This window comes from Silene latifolia, chromosome X, assembly GCF_048544455.1.
Source record: "Silene latifolia isolate original U9 population chromosome X, ASM4854445v1, whole genome shotgun sequence".
NCBI lineage: Eukaryota > Viridiplantae > Streptophyta > Magnoliopsida > Caryophyllales > Caryophyllaceae > Silene > Silene latifolia.
The window spans coordinates 78535515-78552862 of NC_133537.1; the positions used below are offsets into that span (position 1 = coordinate 78535515).

At 36.7% G+C, this 17348-nt stretch overlaps 1 protein-coding gene across 1 annotated transcript; it reads right to left on the reverse strand.

The window, feature by feature from the left end:
• Positions 1–14218: 14218 nt before the first annotated feature.
• On the reverse strand, positions 14219–14821 carry LOC141617679 (protein FAR1-RELATED SEQUENCE 5-like). Its single transcript, XM_074434846.1, has one exon. It carries the CDS (start codon positions 14819–14821, stop codon positions 14219–14221), a length of 603 nt encoding a protein of 200 aa, XP_074290947.1.
• Positions 14822–17348: the final 2527 nt, after the last annotated feature.

Sequence of the window (17348 nt, forward strand, 5' to 3'; positions counted from 1 at the left end):
CGGGAAGGTGTTATTCCTGATAGGGTTTAGTGGCATTCCTGGGAAGTATCCCTTCGATTTGAGTATGTGGTTAACCACCAGGTTAGAATATGGGTTGAAGTATAGAGGAGCCAATTCACTTTCTATAAGATTGATGATCTGGAATCCTCCTAACTCGTGCACTGGATCTGGCACAAATTGATTGTTGGACATTTTCTCGATTACAGCCTTGATGGGTGACAAAGTGATCGTCCCTACTTGACTATCTAAAGGGATCTTGATCTTTTGGTGAAGCGTGGATGTCACAGCTTTGGAAACGTGAATCCATGGCCTGCCTAGAAGTATGTTAAAGGATGTCTCGATGTCTACTATTTGGAAATTGACCTTTCTTTCAACTGGCCCATTGGCTATAGTAAGATTGATAAGGCATATTACTTTACGCCGGCGTCCCATCGTATGCGCGAACACCTTGGTTAATCGGGGTCCAATCCAACTCTTTCATGCCTAACTTGTAAGTTGTTTTTGGTGGTATGACGTTGACTGCGAAGCCATCATCCACTAGCGTCATGGGTACATTCTTTTTAAAACATGTGACAGTGATGTACAAGGCTAGATTGTGAGTGACACCAAAGGGTGGAAAATCTTCATCTGAGAAAGTAACTGGGTTACTTAACATGATTGAGTCCTGGAGGACTAGATTGACCACATCGTCAAGAGTAGAGTCATGGGATACGTTGAGTTTAGCCAATGCTTGCAGTAAAGCTTGGTGATGTGGAAATGAGCTAGCCACTAGTTAGTTGCCAGACTGAAAGATTAGCTTTTGTCTTTTGTATTTTCCTCATTAGGTGATCAGTGACTAAATCCTCATTGTTATCTATTGGAGATGCGACATTGATCGCTGAATTGTTTGTCTGCACTAGGGTGACATTTTGATATGGGCTACCTGATCGAGTAAGTAGAGCTGATCAAATGGCCCAAGCCCATTAGCCCTACCCGGCCCAGCCCGCTTTTTTGAAGGGCTTGGGCCTTTAGTTTTGGCCCAAAAAAGCCCATGGGCCGGCCTAAAAAGGCCCAAAATATTTTAGGGCCGGGTTTGGGCCAAGTGTTTGGCCCAAATTTTGGCCCGATCAGGCCCATATTTATTAATAGTGAATATTTTTTTCTAATAAAACCTATTAAAGTAGCGTTAAAGTTATACGTTATACCCAACTCTTTACAAACTCAAGTATATTTTTTTAGATTTATAAAACAAAGTATACATAACATAAATCATATCTATGAATGCATGATTAAGTATTCTAAAGTGGCGATGTTTGTCTTTATTTTATTTTAGAGAGCAATTCATATGCATTTCATCATATTTTGTAAAATTTTATACACTATGTATGTTTTAAAAGTTGTAACTGAAGGTATTACGCTAATTATTTCCTAGGGTAAGTCGTAAATTTTAGGGTCCGAAAAAGCCCATTTGGGCCCAAAAGCCCGCATTAGCCCATAAGGGTCGAGTTTGGGCTTGCTAAATAAGCCCACGCATTTGGCCCAGCCCGGCCCGTCCCACACAAACGGGCCGCTTTTGTTATAAAGACCCGGCCCAAGCCCGCATTGGCCCGACCCATGATCACCTCTACGAGTAAGATGATCAGCGTCAAGATCTTCCAAGACTTTGACTAAAGGATGTTCTTTAAGGTAAACATCTTCGTCCTCATCTGTTCAAACACCATTGATAGTGTTGAGCTCTTTCAAGAGCAGAATTTCGGCCTCGATAATCTGCTAAACCAAATCGTAGGATAGAGTAACGGCCATTTCCGTGGCTTCTTGAGTTGAGATGTTGGGTTTTCGTAGGGATGACACGACATCTTCCAGTTTAGCGACTTGTCTACTTAAATTTTTAGCCCATGTGACAAAATCTGCAATAGTGGGTATCTCCGTGGTCAACCATATTGATCTCATCTTCGACTGGAGAGATAAGGTGTGAACAATCTAACGTGGATTCCTTATCCGAGATTATCAGAATTCTAAGAGGATTTTATGTGTTGTTAGGCTTACTCGCGGGAGGGATATGCAAACGGCCATCTTCGATCATGTCTTGGATAGCATGCTACAACCTATAATAGTTTTTTGTGTCATGTCCTTTACCCCTATGAAACTCACAATAAGAGTTGTAATCCCAGAACTTAGACTTCTTTTCTAGGTCGGGTCTAGGTCCTATTGGTTGGATTCTAGCCTGTTTCATTAACCTTTTCAGCGCATTTGTATATGTGTCACCAATATCGGTGAACTTTATTGGTGTATTGTTTCTCTTGGATGATTCAACGAGGTTGACATCGTCGATCTTGCTAATGGAACCGTAGGAACGACTTCTAGCGACATTGAACCTTGATATCCCCGTCCCACAGTTTTGGACAAGAGTCCTTTGTGAATATCGTCTTCTATCCACGTACCTAGCACCGTTAAATATTTGAAAGATTTGATGTTTTGGTACCTCAAGTGATTTGCATAGATAGGTCTTAGATTGTCCACAAATTTCTCCACAAGAGTGACCTCATCTGGACGCTCAACAAGTTGGGTGCTAGTCTTTCTCCACCTACTTAGGAAGTCGGTGAAACCTTCTTTTTCGTTTTGGGTAAGAACCTCTAGAGTGCGCATGTTGACTTGGATCTCGGCGTTATTTGCGTACTATTTATTGAACTCGATGGCAGCATCATCCCAAGTAGAGTTTTTCTTGTGGTCTAAAGAGTATAACCATTGTTTCGGAATAGTATCGAGAGATGAAGGAAAGATCTTTAAGAACATCTCTACCTTAATGCCTTTGATAGACATGTAATCTTTGAAAGCACGAATATGGTTCAACCGGTTTTCGTGCCCCTTGAACTTTGGAATGTCAGTCATGTTGAAGTTGGTTGGCAGTTGAGTATTCAATGCTTCATACTTTCGGTTGTTTTCCCTGTAGATGTCATCTCCCTTGAGGTACATTAGTTGCTCTTCCAGGTAATGACGACGCTTTTCTGCTTCAGTAAGGATAGGTGGGGAATCGTTTTCAGGTTTTCCGAAGGACGGAGAATTATCGTGCCAGGGGATGTCTGGAATAGGACCATCGGCGGGAGGAAGTCTGGCTTCCACGGCTACTATGTGGCCTTCGATTGTTTGGAGACGAGCGTAGGCGACATCTGGACTGGCTTGGAGCTAGAGTAGTGCAGCCAAAACTTGATTATTACCATTACCATCAGGTTGACCCTGAACGCTCGCATGACTTTCGTTTGTTCCGACCATCTTGGACTGAGAATAAGAACCGACGGCGAATCAAGACACAATCGACTACATGGCACACTTACTCGAAGGAAACAAAAATACTCGTGGAACGACTCAAAAGGGAGGACAGTGTCCTTTGTGTCGTGTGGGTTTTGAAAATGTTGTTATTTGAAATGTTATCCTAGACAATCATTGTGTGTGATTTTAGGAGTGTCGATTTTGAAATGATTGATTTTTTTTTTTTTTTTTTTTTTTGAAATTTTGACCGAGTTTCGACTTGATTTTATTGGCTTTGAGCTTTTTAGGTTGTTTTTGAAAGATTTACATTTTACATTTTGAAGAAAGGGTTTTGAAAATGGTTTTGTTTACAAAGCTGATAGCATACAAGTTACAAACATAGGCATAGTCATTAAAACGGCATGCTGAGTGCTTAAAGAAGGGTTTTGGTTTAAAGGGTGCGTTTCTATACCAAGCTATCGTACCCTAGTCTATAAAGAGATCCGTGCCAAACATGAGTCGGGTCGGTTCCTAGTCCATTCGCTCGAGTAGTGAAAGCTCTTGATACAAACATGAATAAGTATCGTGGTATGGTTGATGTCAATCGCTATCCATCTTTGGGCACAAATAGGACTTTGCACCGTCTAGACGGGACGATGACAACTGTCTCATATAAACTATTCCCTAACCTTGTTCAAGTTTCACCCTAGGTAAAACTACACTTAGTCTAATTGTTACATTCCCTAGCGGAGTAGCCAAACTGTGGACACAGCCACCTACACCCCGCGCACCCGCGCGTTGGTTTCGAGGCGGCGGCACTTCTCCCAAGGAACTCCGGCGCGAGCCAAAGCACATCATGGGCCGTTACCGATTTGAAAGGCATTAAAACCGGTGAAAGGTTTGACAAGCCTGCATTTGTGGAGTCGCCACCAATTTTTATGGAAAGTTGGAACTATTCGAATACTTCGCGTCATGTCGAGACACAAAGTAGTGACAAGAAAACTAAGAAATTCGTTACCCTTAGAATGACTCTCGTGATGCCAATGAACACGGAGAGATCTTGAGTAAGGGGTGAGGGTGTAACACACCCATACACCAAGGTGCCTTACCAAGACCACCTAATGCATGAGAGTGCTACCATCTCGGTTGCCCGAGGTAGAGTATATCAAATAGACCATCAAAGAACATACTTTAACTAAATAATTTAAAGTGTTGCATCAAAAACCAAACTGAGAAAATACGGTATAAGTGTTCCAAACTAAAATCCAACTGAATAAATAGAAATGTCATGACACAACAACGGAAGACTACTAGCTGACTCGTTGTGACTCATCCCAAGCTAACCCACGCGAATCCAAGCCATACTTGCTAAATAACTGCTCACCATCCCGGAATGGATCACCACAGTTTTCAAAACAATTAAACGGAGTTGGTTATTATACAGCGATATAAGATAATATAACAACAAGCACAAAGTCACAATCCTTCAACACCGTCACATCACCAATCATCTGGCTAGCCTGAAGGTCTAGCCCTGCCAGATTACCAGCCGCAACCATAAAACCACACCGCCAGTGGGGGCCGCAGCCTTTCCCACCTAAGCCCCGCTCATCTCCATCGAGCGAATAACCCATGTTCCTTAATGTGCAAATCCCCTTGTGACGGGAACCATAAGGGGTGAATCAAGGGTGAAAAGCCACTCCCGAAAGTGACTCCACTCAGCTGAGGGCGCACCTCGCGAACCACAGACAATCAACAACAACCAATTACAATATCAACAATACCAAAATTAATTATGATATAATCACATGCCAATAACCAACAACCATTTTAACATCATGTATACAATAACTGAGTAGGGAAACCCTACCTGGAATGCAAGCACCAAAATCAACACAAGCAGCGGATCAAAAGCGTTCCTCTACGAAATCACCTCCTATCAACATATAATCATATAATTACAAACCATCATCAACAATACTCCCAAACAACCCCAAATTACCCAATTAGGGTTTAACCAAAAACTAACGAATTAACATAAAAAATGTACTAGGATCTTACCCACAATACGACGGTCTCAACTGTATAACGAACTTCGAAATCCGATGACTCAAGCCCTTGAATTTGATAACAATGCTAGAGAAGGATCTTATGTTGTTTGTTTACTCTTGTAAAGGTTTAGAATAAGTTAAAAAGTAAAAGAAACTGACGAAAAATACTTTATATATCGTTTCACGCGTTGCTATCAAACCCGGCCAAAACCCGTATAAACCAACTTACTCGATCGAGTAACTGAGGTACTCGATCGAGTACCGTCTACTCGATTGAGTTGCCCTTAATCAATCGAGTATCCATCAGGCAGAACACTCTCTAGAACGCAAAACTAACTTACTCGACAGAGTAAGCCTTACTCGATAGAGTACCCAACAGCTCATAAATCTGAGGTATTACAGTGGGTACTTATTAGGAAGCTCTTTTATTTGAACCCCTAATCCCGCCCGCCTCGATAGCGGCCTCTACTAATGATCAGGGAAGTTATTTATATTCGATATGTTGTCAATTATATGCATCCAATTCAACAAATATGGATTAATTCTAACATGTGAAATTAGACTATGTCGGTTAACAAACAATTTAGCACTCGATTGGGTCGATGTTGGAATTAGATTTGTTACATGTGAATATGCCAAGTAAGTAAATCATACAAGATAAATATGAAAATACGATGATATAAGTTACAATGGATTAATTACAATAGATTAACTTGAATTTATGTCATAAATACGCTCAAAAAGGATTTGAAGAGGAAAAGAAAAGAAGAAATTAAGAGTTTAAATTATGAAAATATGTCAAATAAAGAATGATAATAAGGATAATAATCGATTAGAATCCTAATAGAAAGCCTACGTCAAAACGAGACGACTTCAGAGGCAGAAACCAACCCAAAACAGACGCAACAACAATTGCGTCCTCTGGAAGAGGCGCATCAAACCCTGCGTTTGTTCTTGAGCTATGTTCTGACTGTGAAAGTCAGACCCGTTGATTAGTTATTTTTCGTTGGTTAATTTACATTGATTATTGATGTACGACTCGAATAGAAGTGATTTAGCATGTTTATGTACTGAAGATCATCGTAAAGCGGGAAAAGGGAATTAAAATGAGATACTCAACGGTTTTCTAGTTATGGTTATTTAAGATGTCGGATTTTACGAAGGTTTAAATTTAAACTATAAATAGACGAGAACAGAGTTAAAGGTTAATGAAACTGAAAAAATAAAACAAAGTATGTAAAAAGACGAATTCTAAAGACTCGATATGGAAGAATCGAACCTATAAAATCCGGGTTTGTTTTAAGATGACGAAAACCCGCAAATATTAATTATAAATGATTTAAATCGAAAAAAGGATTTAAGAAAGGATTTTAAAAAGTAAATTTTAGAAACAGAAACTTGAAAAAAGGTTTGGAGAAATAAAGAGGGAAAAAAAAAAAAGAAAAAGAAAAGACGAAACAACAGAAACCCGAGGAAGAAGAAGAAGTGCAGCAACTGAAGGCAGCCTCTGGAAGAGGCGCAGTAGATGTTGCGGCCTTTCCAGAAGGCGCATCAGTTGATGCGATTCTTCCCCGCGTCAGATCTATGTTGTTTCCGTCAAAAGGTTTTTAAAAAAGGTGATTTTAAAGATGGTTTTGAGCATACTTATGATATAAATTATTACATATGTTATATACAGAAAAATAAAATAAATAAAATTGGGATTTACACCCTCAGACTTACATGTTTGACGAAACGAGATTGACTAAGTTGTCGCTTAGTGATTGCTCGACTAGATATATGAATGAAAGTGCCCTTAAAAAGGATTTAAAACAGATTGATTAGATTGATTAGGTGGAGTTGGTCAAATTGGTCGGTCTATGCAACGTGACTGGTACTCAGAATGATTTGAGCTTATGTGGTCACATAGAGCAAGCACGTAGGCATCGAAAAGCAAGAGCGCGGTCTTAGAATACAAAGGGTGAAGAGAAGGGCGGACACTCGAGTGAAAAACATGTGAGGCAGAGGCCTCTATTTATACTATTCACGTGGAGGAATTTAGGTAAAAGTGGGATTAGGAAAAAATCCGAAAGAAATCTGGAAACTGAAAAAAAAAAATAGCCCAGGAAGTGGCGCAGAAGGAACTGCGACCTTTCCAAGAGGCGCAGCTCCTGCTGCGTTTTCTCTCGGGTGGTTTCCTCCTCAGCAAGAAAGATTTCCGCGGTTTATAATTAGGAATTAGGGAATATGTATGCTTCCTTGTTCCGCAAAAAAAATATTTTTGTGATAAGAGATAAAAATTAGTAATAAACAATCCATAAAATTCTAGAACATTCCGACTCGATTTTAATACGGTTTTAGGAAATGGAAACGGTTTTTGACACGGACTCCAAATGTAATCTAATTACTGTCAAAACGACCGTATCGGCGCGTAGATGACGACCATGAGGCTGCCTTGAGTGTTTGAGCTTTAGTGTCGACGAACTTACGAAATGTCATAAATCGCTCCGCGTGGTTGAAAAGGCGGCCTAATCATCGCTGGGTGGTTGGCGGGAGGTGCATAAATGAGGTGTCTACAAGTTTCTAATGCTTTGTTAATCATTAGTACATTGTCTTTTAGGGTTTTGCCCTAATTGTTGGTTTGGGGGAAAAAGGGGTTTTTGGTATGATTGTGATATAGGGTTTGATTGTGATGATTGTTAGGTGAAGGATTCGTAGAGGAACAGTTCTATCTTCCGCTGATTGCTTGTGATTTCGGATTCATAATAAGGTAGGGTTTCCCTACTCAGTTGCTTGTTTAATTGGATTAAGATGATAATGATTGATGTATTGGCATGATTAGTATTGTTATTGTGATTATGATTTTGGATGATTTAGCTTGGTTGTTTGATTATCTGTGGTTCTCGAAGTGCGCCCTCGGCTGAGTGGAGTCATCATCGAGAATGGCTTCATGCCCTTGATTCGCGTCTTGTGGTTCCCGTCACAAAGGGGGATGTGCATATTAATAAACATAGGTTATTCGCTCGTTGCGATGAGCGAGGCTTAGGTGGGCAAGGCTGTAGTCCCCCACTGGCGGTGTGGGTCTCCTGTTGCGATGGGAACCCGGCAGGGCTACACACTTCGGTGTGTAGTCGGTTACCGGTTACTGATGGAGTTTGGAGGAATGTGTATTGAGTAGCTTGGGTGTTGTTTTGTTACCTTTCTTATTTCGATTATTTAGTGAACTGACACCGTTTATGTTTTTCACAAAATTGTGGTGATCCATTCGGGGATGGTGAATAGATATTGACAAGTGATGATCTTATGATAGTTGCGGAATCGAGGGAGGGAGTGTCATCACCTAAAGTCATAGCTTCCGCTGTCATGAGTCTTTGGATAATTTATGAGCTGTAGTTGGTTTACATTTTCTTATACTTTGGTTTTGGTTTTTGAGACACGTACTAAGTTTAACTTTATACTTTAATAATTGTTTTTGATGGGCCCTATTGATATACTTGCCTCGGGTAACCGAGATGGTAGCACCTTTATATGCTAGGTGGTCCTTGGTAAGGGACCTTGGTATATGGAGGTGTTACATCATATTTCTGGGTTAGGGCAAACTATGAATGGAAGGACTTACCGTTCTGTGCTTAGGTATCGGCTGAGTATTCCATTGTTTTCGATGCCTAGGCCGTGTCAAGCTTGTTCTCGAGTCTTTGATGGGGATATCTACGCCTCTATGAGGATTATGTCGTGTCGTGTGCTAGTACTGTTGGTATTAAACATCGACATAACCTTCTTCGTGACATCATCTTGGCTATCTGATTTCGGTCTTGATTTCTGTTGGTAAGGAGGTGAATATTGGTTTGATCGATGGGCATGAAAAGCCCCTACGTCCTACGGATTTGTTGCATTGTTCCCGAGACAGGGGCATGATGTGTGTGTGGATCTGGCCGAGTTTTGTCCCTTGACTCAGTCTGGGATGTCTGACTTCGTGCCTGGACGTGTGGTGGTTGATGCTGCTCGACGCAAGTGTGTTAAGTATTAGGGTTTGTGTACGACGATCGGCTATGGCTTCTTACCTTTCTCTTTCTCTTTGTTTGGGAGTTAGAGACGGATGCTATTGCCATGCTCAGGAAGATTCATAAATTCTCTGTATCCCAGGATGGAAGGACACGTGATGCTGCTTACATTTTTACTAGACTTAGCTTTGCTATTGCTAAAGGAGTAGGAGTCTAGATAGTATCTCGGTTGCCCACAACAACAACAACAACAACAACAACAACAACAACAACAACAACAACAACAACAACAACAACAACAACAACAACAACAACAACAACAACAACAAAAACAACAACAACAACAACAATAATAATAATAATAAAAGTTCCGGTTTTTTATTAAAAATAATAATAGTAGTAGTAGTAGTAGTAGTAGTAGTAGTAGTAGTAGTAGTAGTAGTAGTAGTAGTAGTAGAGCATGAGTTAAATGGTGTTAATCGATTCGTATTTTGATCTTAACGTGAGTGCGTGATTGATACCTCTATAAACTTGAACATGTAGTCGTAAAACATGAGTTAAAAGGTGTTAATCGGATTGTATTTTAACCTTAACGTGAGTACGTGACTAATACCTTTAGAAAACTGAACATGTAGCCCTCAAGGTTGACCTTAGAGCTAGAAAATAATGACACAATTCGAAAATATGACATTAATCCGACATGAAATTAACGGGTTAGGGTTGAGATTTAATGGCCCATAAATGTAAGTGCGTCAATACAAACATGACACGAGTTTTAACCGGGTCTGGTACGGCTTGAGCTCTCTCTACACAAACCCAACACAAATGAAGTGTTTACTAAGTTAATCTTAGGGTTTTTTTGATAACTGCTACCACATATAATCCCATTTTTACCAACTGCTACCAAATAAATATTTCTTTAAAAACTACTACCTATATATTAGGTTCGGATAGTAAATCACTACCACTTAACCATGAACCTCCAAATTGTGCGTGATTAGACCAGAATGCCCCTACTTTACACACTCATCATTCATTCCTTCACTTACCCACACACTTCCCTCTCCAACCTAACTTCATTTTACCCATCAATTGTTCTAAAAATCTAAACCTAAATACTTAGAATTAAATTGGTCAATCATAAATTCCTCTCAATGAAACTTATTCCCTCCTTAAATCTCTAAAGTATGTCTTGATACACTATTTATCTTGTTTTTCTATTTTATTAAATCCTCTCAACAGCAACCAAACACCTATCACTAAAAATTCATTACGGCATTTGGGTTTTGTGTGATATTGATAAAGATTCAACCTTTTCTTCAATTTTGCTAGTTTTTCTGTGCATTAATCAAAGGTTTTGGTTTTTTTTTGGGACTAAATCATAGGAATCTTATGAACTATGAGAACTCCTCAAGTATTAAATCAATCAAAGTTTCTATGTAATTTAGCAAAAATTTGGTTTTTAACTGGGTTTTGTATAATATTGTTAAAGATTCAAGCTTTTATTCAATCTTGTTAGTTTTTATTTATGTTGTCAATGAATTCTCTTGATAATGAAGTTGTGCTGAAAGATGAGGAAATGTTGAACAATAGTTTTGGAAGAGGTGCATCATTCACAAAGCAATATAGTCATAGATCAAGGATTCCAAGGTTGTTTCTTTCAAAAAGTTAAGGATATTTACAATGGATTTCCACCATTGTTGTGTTTTCACTACTTTTGGTTGTTTTCCAAGCTTTTTTTTTTTAGAATCCTGGGAATTCAAGCAATTATTTGGGATTAGTTGAAGGTAATCTTATGTACTTGAATAAAGTTATTGAAGAATTGGATTTGGCGGATGATTTAAGGTTTGGATCTACTAAACTTTTGGTTAAATTCAAGAAAGAAGTTGTTGAGTTAAATCAATGGAGTAGAGGTTACTTGAACAAGAAATGAGAATCATATATTATATTAAAACTGAAACCATCAGCCTAATACGATGCTACGTATCAATAGCCTTATAGTGTGCCACGTGTTAAATTGCTGTAATTCTAAGATTATTTAACTTATATTTTTAAAAATCATCATATATAATATAATCATATTCATATTCCATAAAAAAAAAGTCAACTTTTAAAACTTGCTTCAAATGCACTGTGCAAATATTTAGGACTCGAAAGCATGAACACAGCAATTATCACCCGTAATCCCAATATAGGCATGTATATATTTCCTTCATCTTTTGAAAGAATCAACGGTAAAAAAACGACAAGTTAATTAATTTACAGTTGTCATATGCATATTTTATAAATTATCAATTACCAATTCGAATGATTCTTCTTTTTTTATATTTGGTAAATCCATAGAAATTTCGATAAATTACCATGGGTTTGAGGGGGTTAGGAGATTACGCTATATTATGGTATATCGTAATTAGAATAATATCGATATTATGCAATAAGTTTATTATGTTTACCATTGTTAAGAGATACTATATTATTATGTTCAGATCTTAGAAGTACTATAAAATGCAAACCATTGTAATGGTTAGAGACACGAACAAACTATCAATAATACGTTAATCGCTTTATGAATTTCTCCCCTCTCTGAATCTAATAAATTTGCATTTATTATTCAATTTAGTTTGTATTGGAAGTGTTTATTTTATTTTTCTTTGGAAACAAAAGTTACAAATTATGGAGAAATAATTTCTTGAATTTAGTTTTTTTTTCTTTTATACGAAAAGTCTTTAGGTGTTTTTAGAGAATTTGTACGTTAATATTTTCTCCGTCTCAATCATTTCTTTACCTTTTTTTGTTATTATTATGGAGATATTGTAATCAAAGGTAAACAAATGAAGTACATTTTATTTGCTACTAAAAAATATATTTGCTTTCATTTTTGTATATCTATATTCAGTTAGTATATAGTCTATATTACAATGGATTAGTGAAGAAGGAAGTTTTGAATTTCTTTGCCGGTAAAATGAAAATTCAATGAAAATTCCTCAAAACATGAAGGATAGGGGAAGAAGAGAAGAAGAATGATTTGATTTCAATTACTATATACTTTAATTATGCACTCAAAAATACATTTTACCGTAATATAGTAGCTAAGCATCAATTTTTTTAGGGCAAAACGAGTTTTTATGAAATTACGACGTAGTCAACATCAAATTTTACTGTTATATACATAACAATCTACACAAAAACATTACGATTGGTATGAAGCTAACTAATACTAGATGTCGAGGTGGTTTTTCAATGCAAAATGTCCAAATTAAAAGAATAGTCTTTCCGTACACTTTTATTTTATTTTTTTTTTTTTATGAGAGATCCCGTAGCCGGTACTTTCTGCACAACATGTATACCAAGTAAGTCACCTGAGAGCAACAGACTCGAAGTCTACAACACATAGACTCGGGTCATAAATATTCCACAAGATTGCTCTTAAAAAGGCTTAAATTGGGTCCCTTAACCGCATTGTTTGTTTTCGTGTATGTCTTACATTTTTCTTCTGCTGAATAATACAATAATTTATTTCTTATAAAGCGTTTTTACATTAAAATTGTCTACTAAATGAATCTCACAGATATAGAAGCGAATAATGACCCACAAAAGTTGAAAAGATGGTTATCAAAATTCAAAAGTATCCATTATACAATATTTTTTGGGAAGATGATAGAGTTACACCAGGTGTATGAGGCCCTCATACACCACCAATAATAACGCGCCACTTGTCCAACTCAAAGAATCTTATTTAATCTAATTAATCCCTTGATTCCTTCATTAATTACCCCTCCTAATTAATGTTCTCGGTTTTGCCACATATTTTATTAATTAAAAAAAACTTCTCTCCTAATTTATATTTAACTCTTATTTATTACTAATACCTTTTATTATTTTTAGTATTTATGTATACCTTTAATATTTCGTATATTTATGAATACCTCTAATATACGTACACAATCCTGTATACGCTACGGCTTAATATATGTACTGTATTAATTTCTTTATACGGTATGATTATTCCTTATATGTATGTTTATGTATTTACGAAAATACATTATTTGCGTTAATTTTTTTTTTAAATTTTTTTTTTCAATTAATATTTTTTCATATAATACCTTTTCTTTTGTCTTATATTATTTTAAATTATATCTAAATTTCATTGTAATTTTTTTTTTTGCGTAATGTTTTGTTTTATACACACTGTTTTTAATATTTAATTTCTTTAAATTAAATTTTTTTAAAAAAAAAATTTAAATTTTAAATTACATTTATTTTATGATTAATTTTCATTGTACTTTATTTTTTTTTTTTTTTGCTTATGTGAGTATGAGTAAGTTATGTGTTTTTTTATACACATTATTTTAAAATTTTAATTAAATTGATAAATATTTTATTTTTTTAAGTTATAAGAAGTATTTGCTAATATCCATTTGGAAGTTAAAAGGACCTTATATATATATATATATATATATATATATATATATATATATATATATATATATATATATATATATATATATATATATATATATATATAGATTTGGACATATGACAAAGTATAAGTTAGTGGGTGCAGTGGTTTAGTTCATGCTTTCCTTACTAAGTGTCTCGTGATATGGCGACATAAGATCCCTCTAAATTCAAACATCTTACAACCACATTTATACTCACCAGTGATTGTGTCAATACTCACTTCAAAACTTCTTCGATCTTTCTTCCAAAATGCTTCTGTCACTTTTGATGTGGCCCTAAACCTCTTGATGAAACCCAAACTATTTGGAAGAGTTTCGACGTTAGTGCTTATACAACCATATACCTCAGTTTTCACCTCTCCGAATTTACTGTTTGTGTAGACCTTACTAAAGGTATCCTCGAATAATATCATGGGATCCCATTTAAGTGGGCTCTTAATGTCTTTGGCGTTATTGACTTTCTCGTCCTCCACCTTTTTCTCTATGGCATCCTCGTCTCGCTTCATGAATTGCATCGGGCGGTTTCTATGCTCATGTACGTTTTAATAAATCTGTTTGTTTGTTCACTCCTCTGAGTAGAAGACATACCCGCACAGAAAGTGTCTTTCCAAAAAACAGGCATCCACCGCTGTCTCATATCCCATGCACCCCTCAACCATTTGTTGCGTCGCAAGTTGTATTTTTCCATGAAATTGTCCCACATATCTTGCAGTTCCTCCTCCGTGATACTCTCGTGCACAAGCGTACGCAAATCTCTGTCAATCTGAGGAAATTGTGGGTGGTCTTTTAGATTCTTATCCGCGTTTTGAAGAATATGCCAAAGGCATAATCTATGTTTAGTCTCCGGGAACACTTTCTTGATTGCCCCTTCCATTGCTTTACATTGATCAGTTAGTAAGACGGTCGGAGCTCTCCCCATACATTCCATCCACTTCTCAAACACCCACTCGAATGACTCGGTGTCTTCGTATGAAATTAAAGCCGCTGCATATAATATTGTACTTCCATGATGATTAACTCCAACGAATGGACAGAAAGGCATCTGGTGCCTGTTACTTAGGAATGTACTATCGAACGATGATGGGTCACCAAAAGCCTTGTACATGGCACGACATCGTGCATCAGACCAGAAAATGTTCAACAGCTTATTATCCGCGTCCCTTTCAACAGCGTAGTAAAAATCTGGATTCTACGCTTTTAAGCCCTCGAAATAATTCAAGACCTCTTTAGCGTCACCACGAAACCTACTTTTGCGACGTTCGCTGTTGATGAAGTTTCTCGCGTCCTGCCCATTGAAATATAGATTATGAATCCCTCCAACCTCCCTAACTAATGTGTTGAAGTTCCGGGTAATTGGTATGCCAGCTCTGTCGTTCAACACCAACCTGGCCTTGAAATATTCGCTTATGTGCCTATAATTGACTACATGTCGGCTAACCTCAGGATTCAAATCGTGATTATGTACCAAATCACAAGTACAGATTACAAATTTCCCAGTGTCGTGATTTAATTTCCCAAATACATACATTTTACATGGTGTTATACACGAGCTTTTCTTCGTCGTATTGCCCTCTGAACACATAAGCCTAATCTTGTTCATCATATGGAATCGTGGTTCTTTATCCCCAACTTCGTTTCGACGTACCCCCTGCTCCTTGAAGGGAGCCAAAAGTTGGCTACTACGAACATGAAGTTCAAACCCCGTCTTATAAGCGTAAGTATAATAGACTGCGGCAAACTGTTCACCTGATTCAAATTCCGCACCAATCGTAGGCTCAATAGCTGGCTGATTGTCTTCATTACCTTCCAGAACATGTGTTGCATGCCGTAACAATTCAGTGGTTGTGTCATTCTCGTCAATGACTTCGTTTTCTCCCTCCTCCTCGATATACAAAGCATTTAAATCAAAACTATTCGACATTTTTAAATGATGAAGGTTGTTTTGAGAAGATGAAGGTGATGGAGTTGATGAACTTAGAGTTTGCTGTGTTGAACTACTTTGACTGTGGAAGTTGAAAGGTTAATCTCAATTTACTTTTAATTATTTTTATTTTTTTCTCATATTTTATTTTTAATTATTTATAATTTTAAAAATAAAACCTAATATTTACGGTGGAAGTTGGAAGGGTTTCTCCCTCATTTTCTTTTAATTAATTTGATGAAAAATTCCCGCCTAATTCTCCCGCAAACCTAATCCTACCATTATCCACACTCCCTATAAATCCCTATGATTTAGTCATATAGTACTTTTTTTTTTCAACTACAAAATCTTTCAAATATTAAGATTATGGGTGTCTTGTCGTCACCATATTGCGATCCCTCATTTGTAACAACCCTAGAAAGCTATGACAAGTTGCTCAGTAGAGATCCGACGTTCTTAATTGGGGAGGAGTTCATGGAAAGGGTGATGATCAATCGTCAGAAATTTATTGATCTTGCAGGCGCTAGGTTGGGTTTTTTACCTGGTTGTGACACTTGCCCAGTCGTTCCTAGGCCAAGAAGGCCTCTTACAAGGAAAATGACATCTAACTTGTCTACTGGCCGTATTCAACTTACTTCAGAAGCAGCAATTGTCGTACTTGACATTCAAGCTATTCTAGATTATTATGAGATTGATGATCGCGACGTCGAAGGTGAATGGAGGAACTATTGGGAGATGGAGAGGGATTATATCATTAGAACTGGCGTAATTCCAAGTCACCTATGGTGCTTTCTTGTGTAAAATGTGTAATTGGATCAAATAATATTCAAGAATTGTTATGATTACTAGCATTTGTTTTAGTTAATTTTAATTCAATTTATCGTACTTGAACAATTTAGATTAAATATATCTTACGTAAATAATTCCATAATTTAAAAACTTTTCTATAAATTTGGTAATTATTTGGTTAACATGTAACGGGATAAAATTAAAAAAGTAACGTTATCATATAAGAGATTAAATAAGTTACGTTATCATGTAAGTAAAAAAAAAATCGATAATTACTATTTACATAAAATAAAAAAATCGATTAAAGAATTTTAAAGGACACAATAAATTAATTAAAGAAGTACTCATTGTATTGGAATATTGAAGGGCAAAATGTGATTTCCTAAACATATTTATTTAAAAACAACTCCCAACTCCTTCAACAAAATTTATTAATTTCAATTTATTAATTAAAATAAAATCCGTGGCAGTTGAAAGGACACATGTTGTTTCATTATCTCATCTATAAATACACTTTCACTAAATGCAAACCCTAGTTTCTCAACCAATAATTTCCCATCATTTCTGTTTTCCTCTTCTCCCTCTCTTAAAAACCTAAGCTCTAAACAACCCTAAATCTTTAAACACCAAACTTCTTTCATATAATGGATAAGAATATTCGCTTAACATTGATACACATGGAGAGGAACAAATACTATATCCGCCGCTTAGACGATTTAGAGACGAAGATCAACGACTACCTTGATAAGATTCGGGAGATGGGTATTAGTCATGACGTCTTGTCGGAGATGGAGCAGATGAGGTTGCATGCAGATTATGAATCTGCTATACAAGACCTCCAAAAAATAAAAGAGAATAGGATCATTCTCATGGAAGAGAATGACTCCCTTGAAAATGTTATTGCTAAATTTTTTTCAAATTA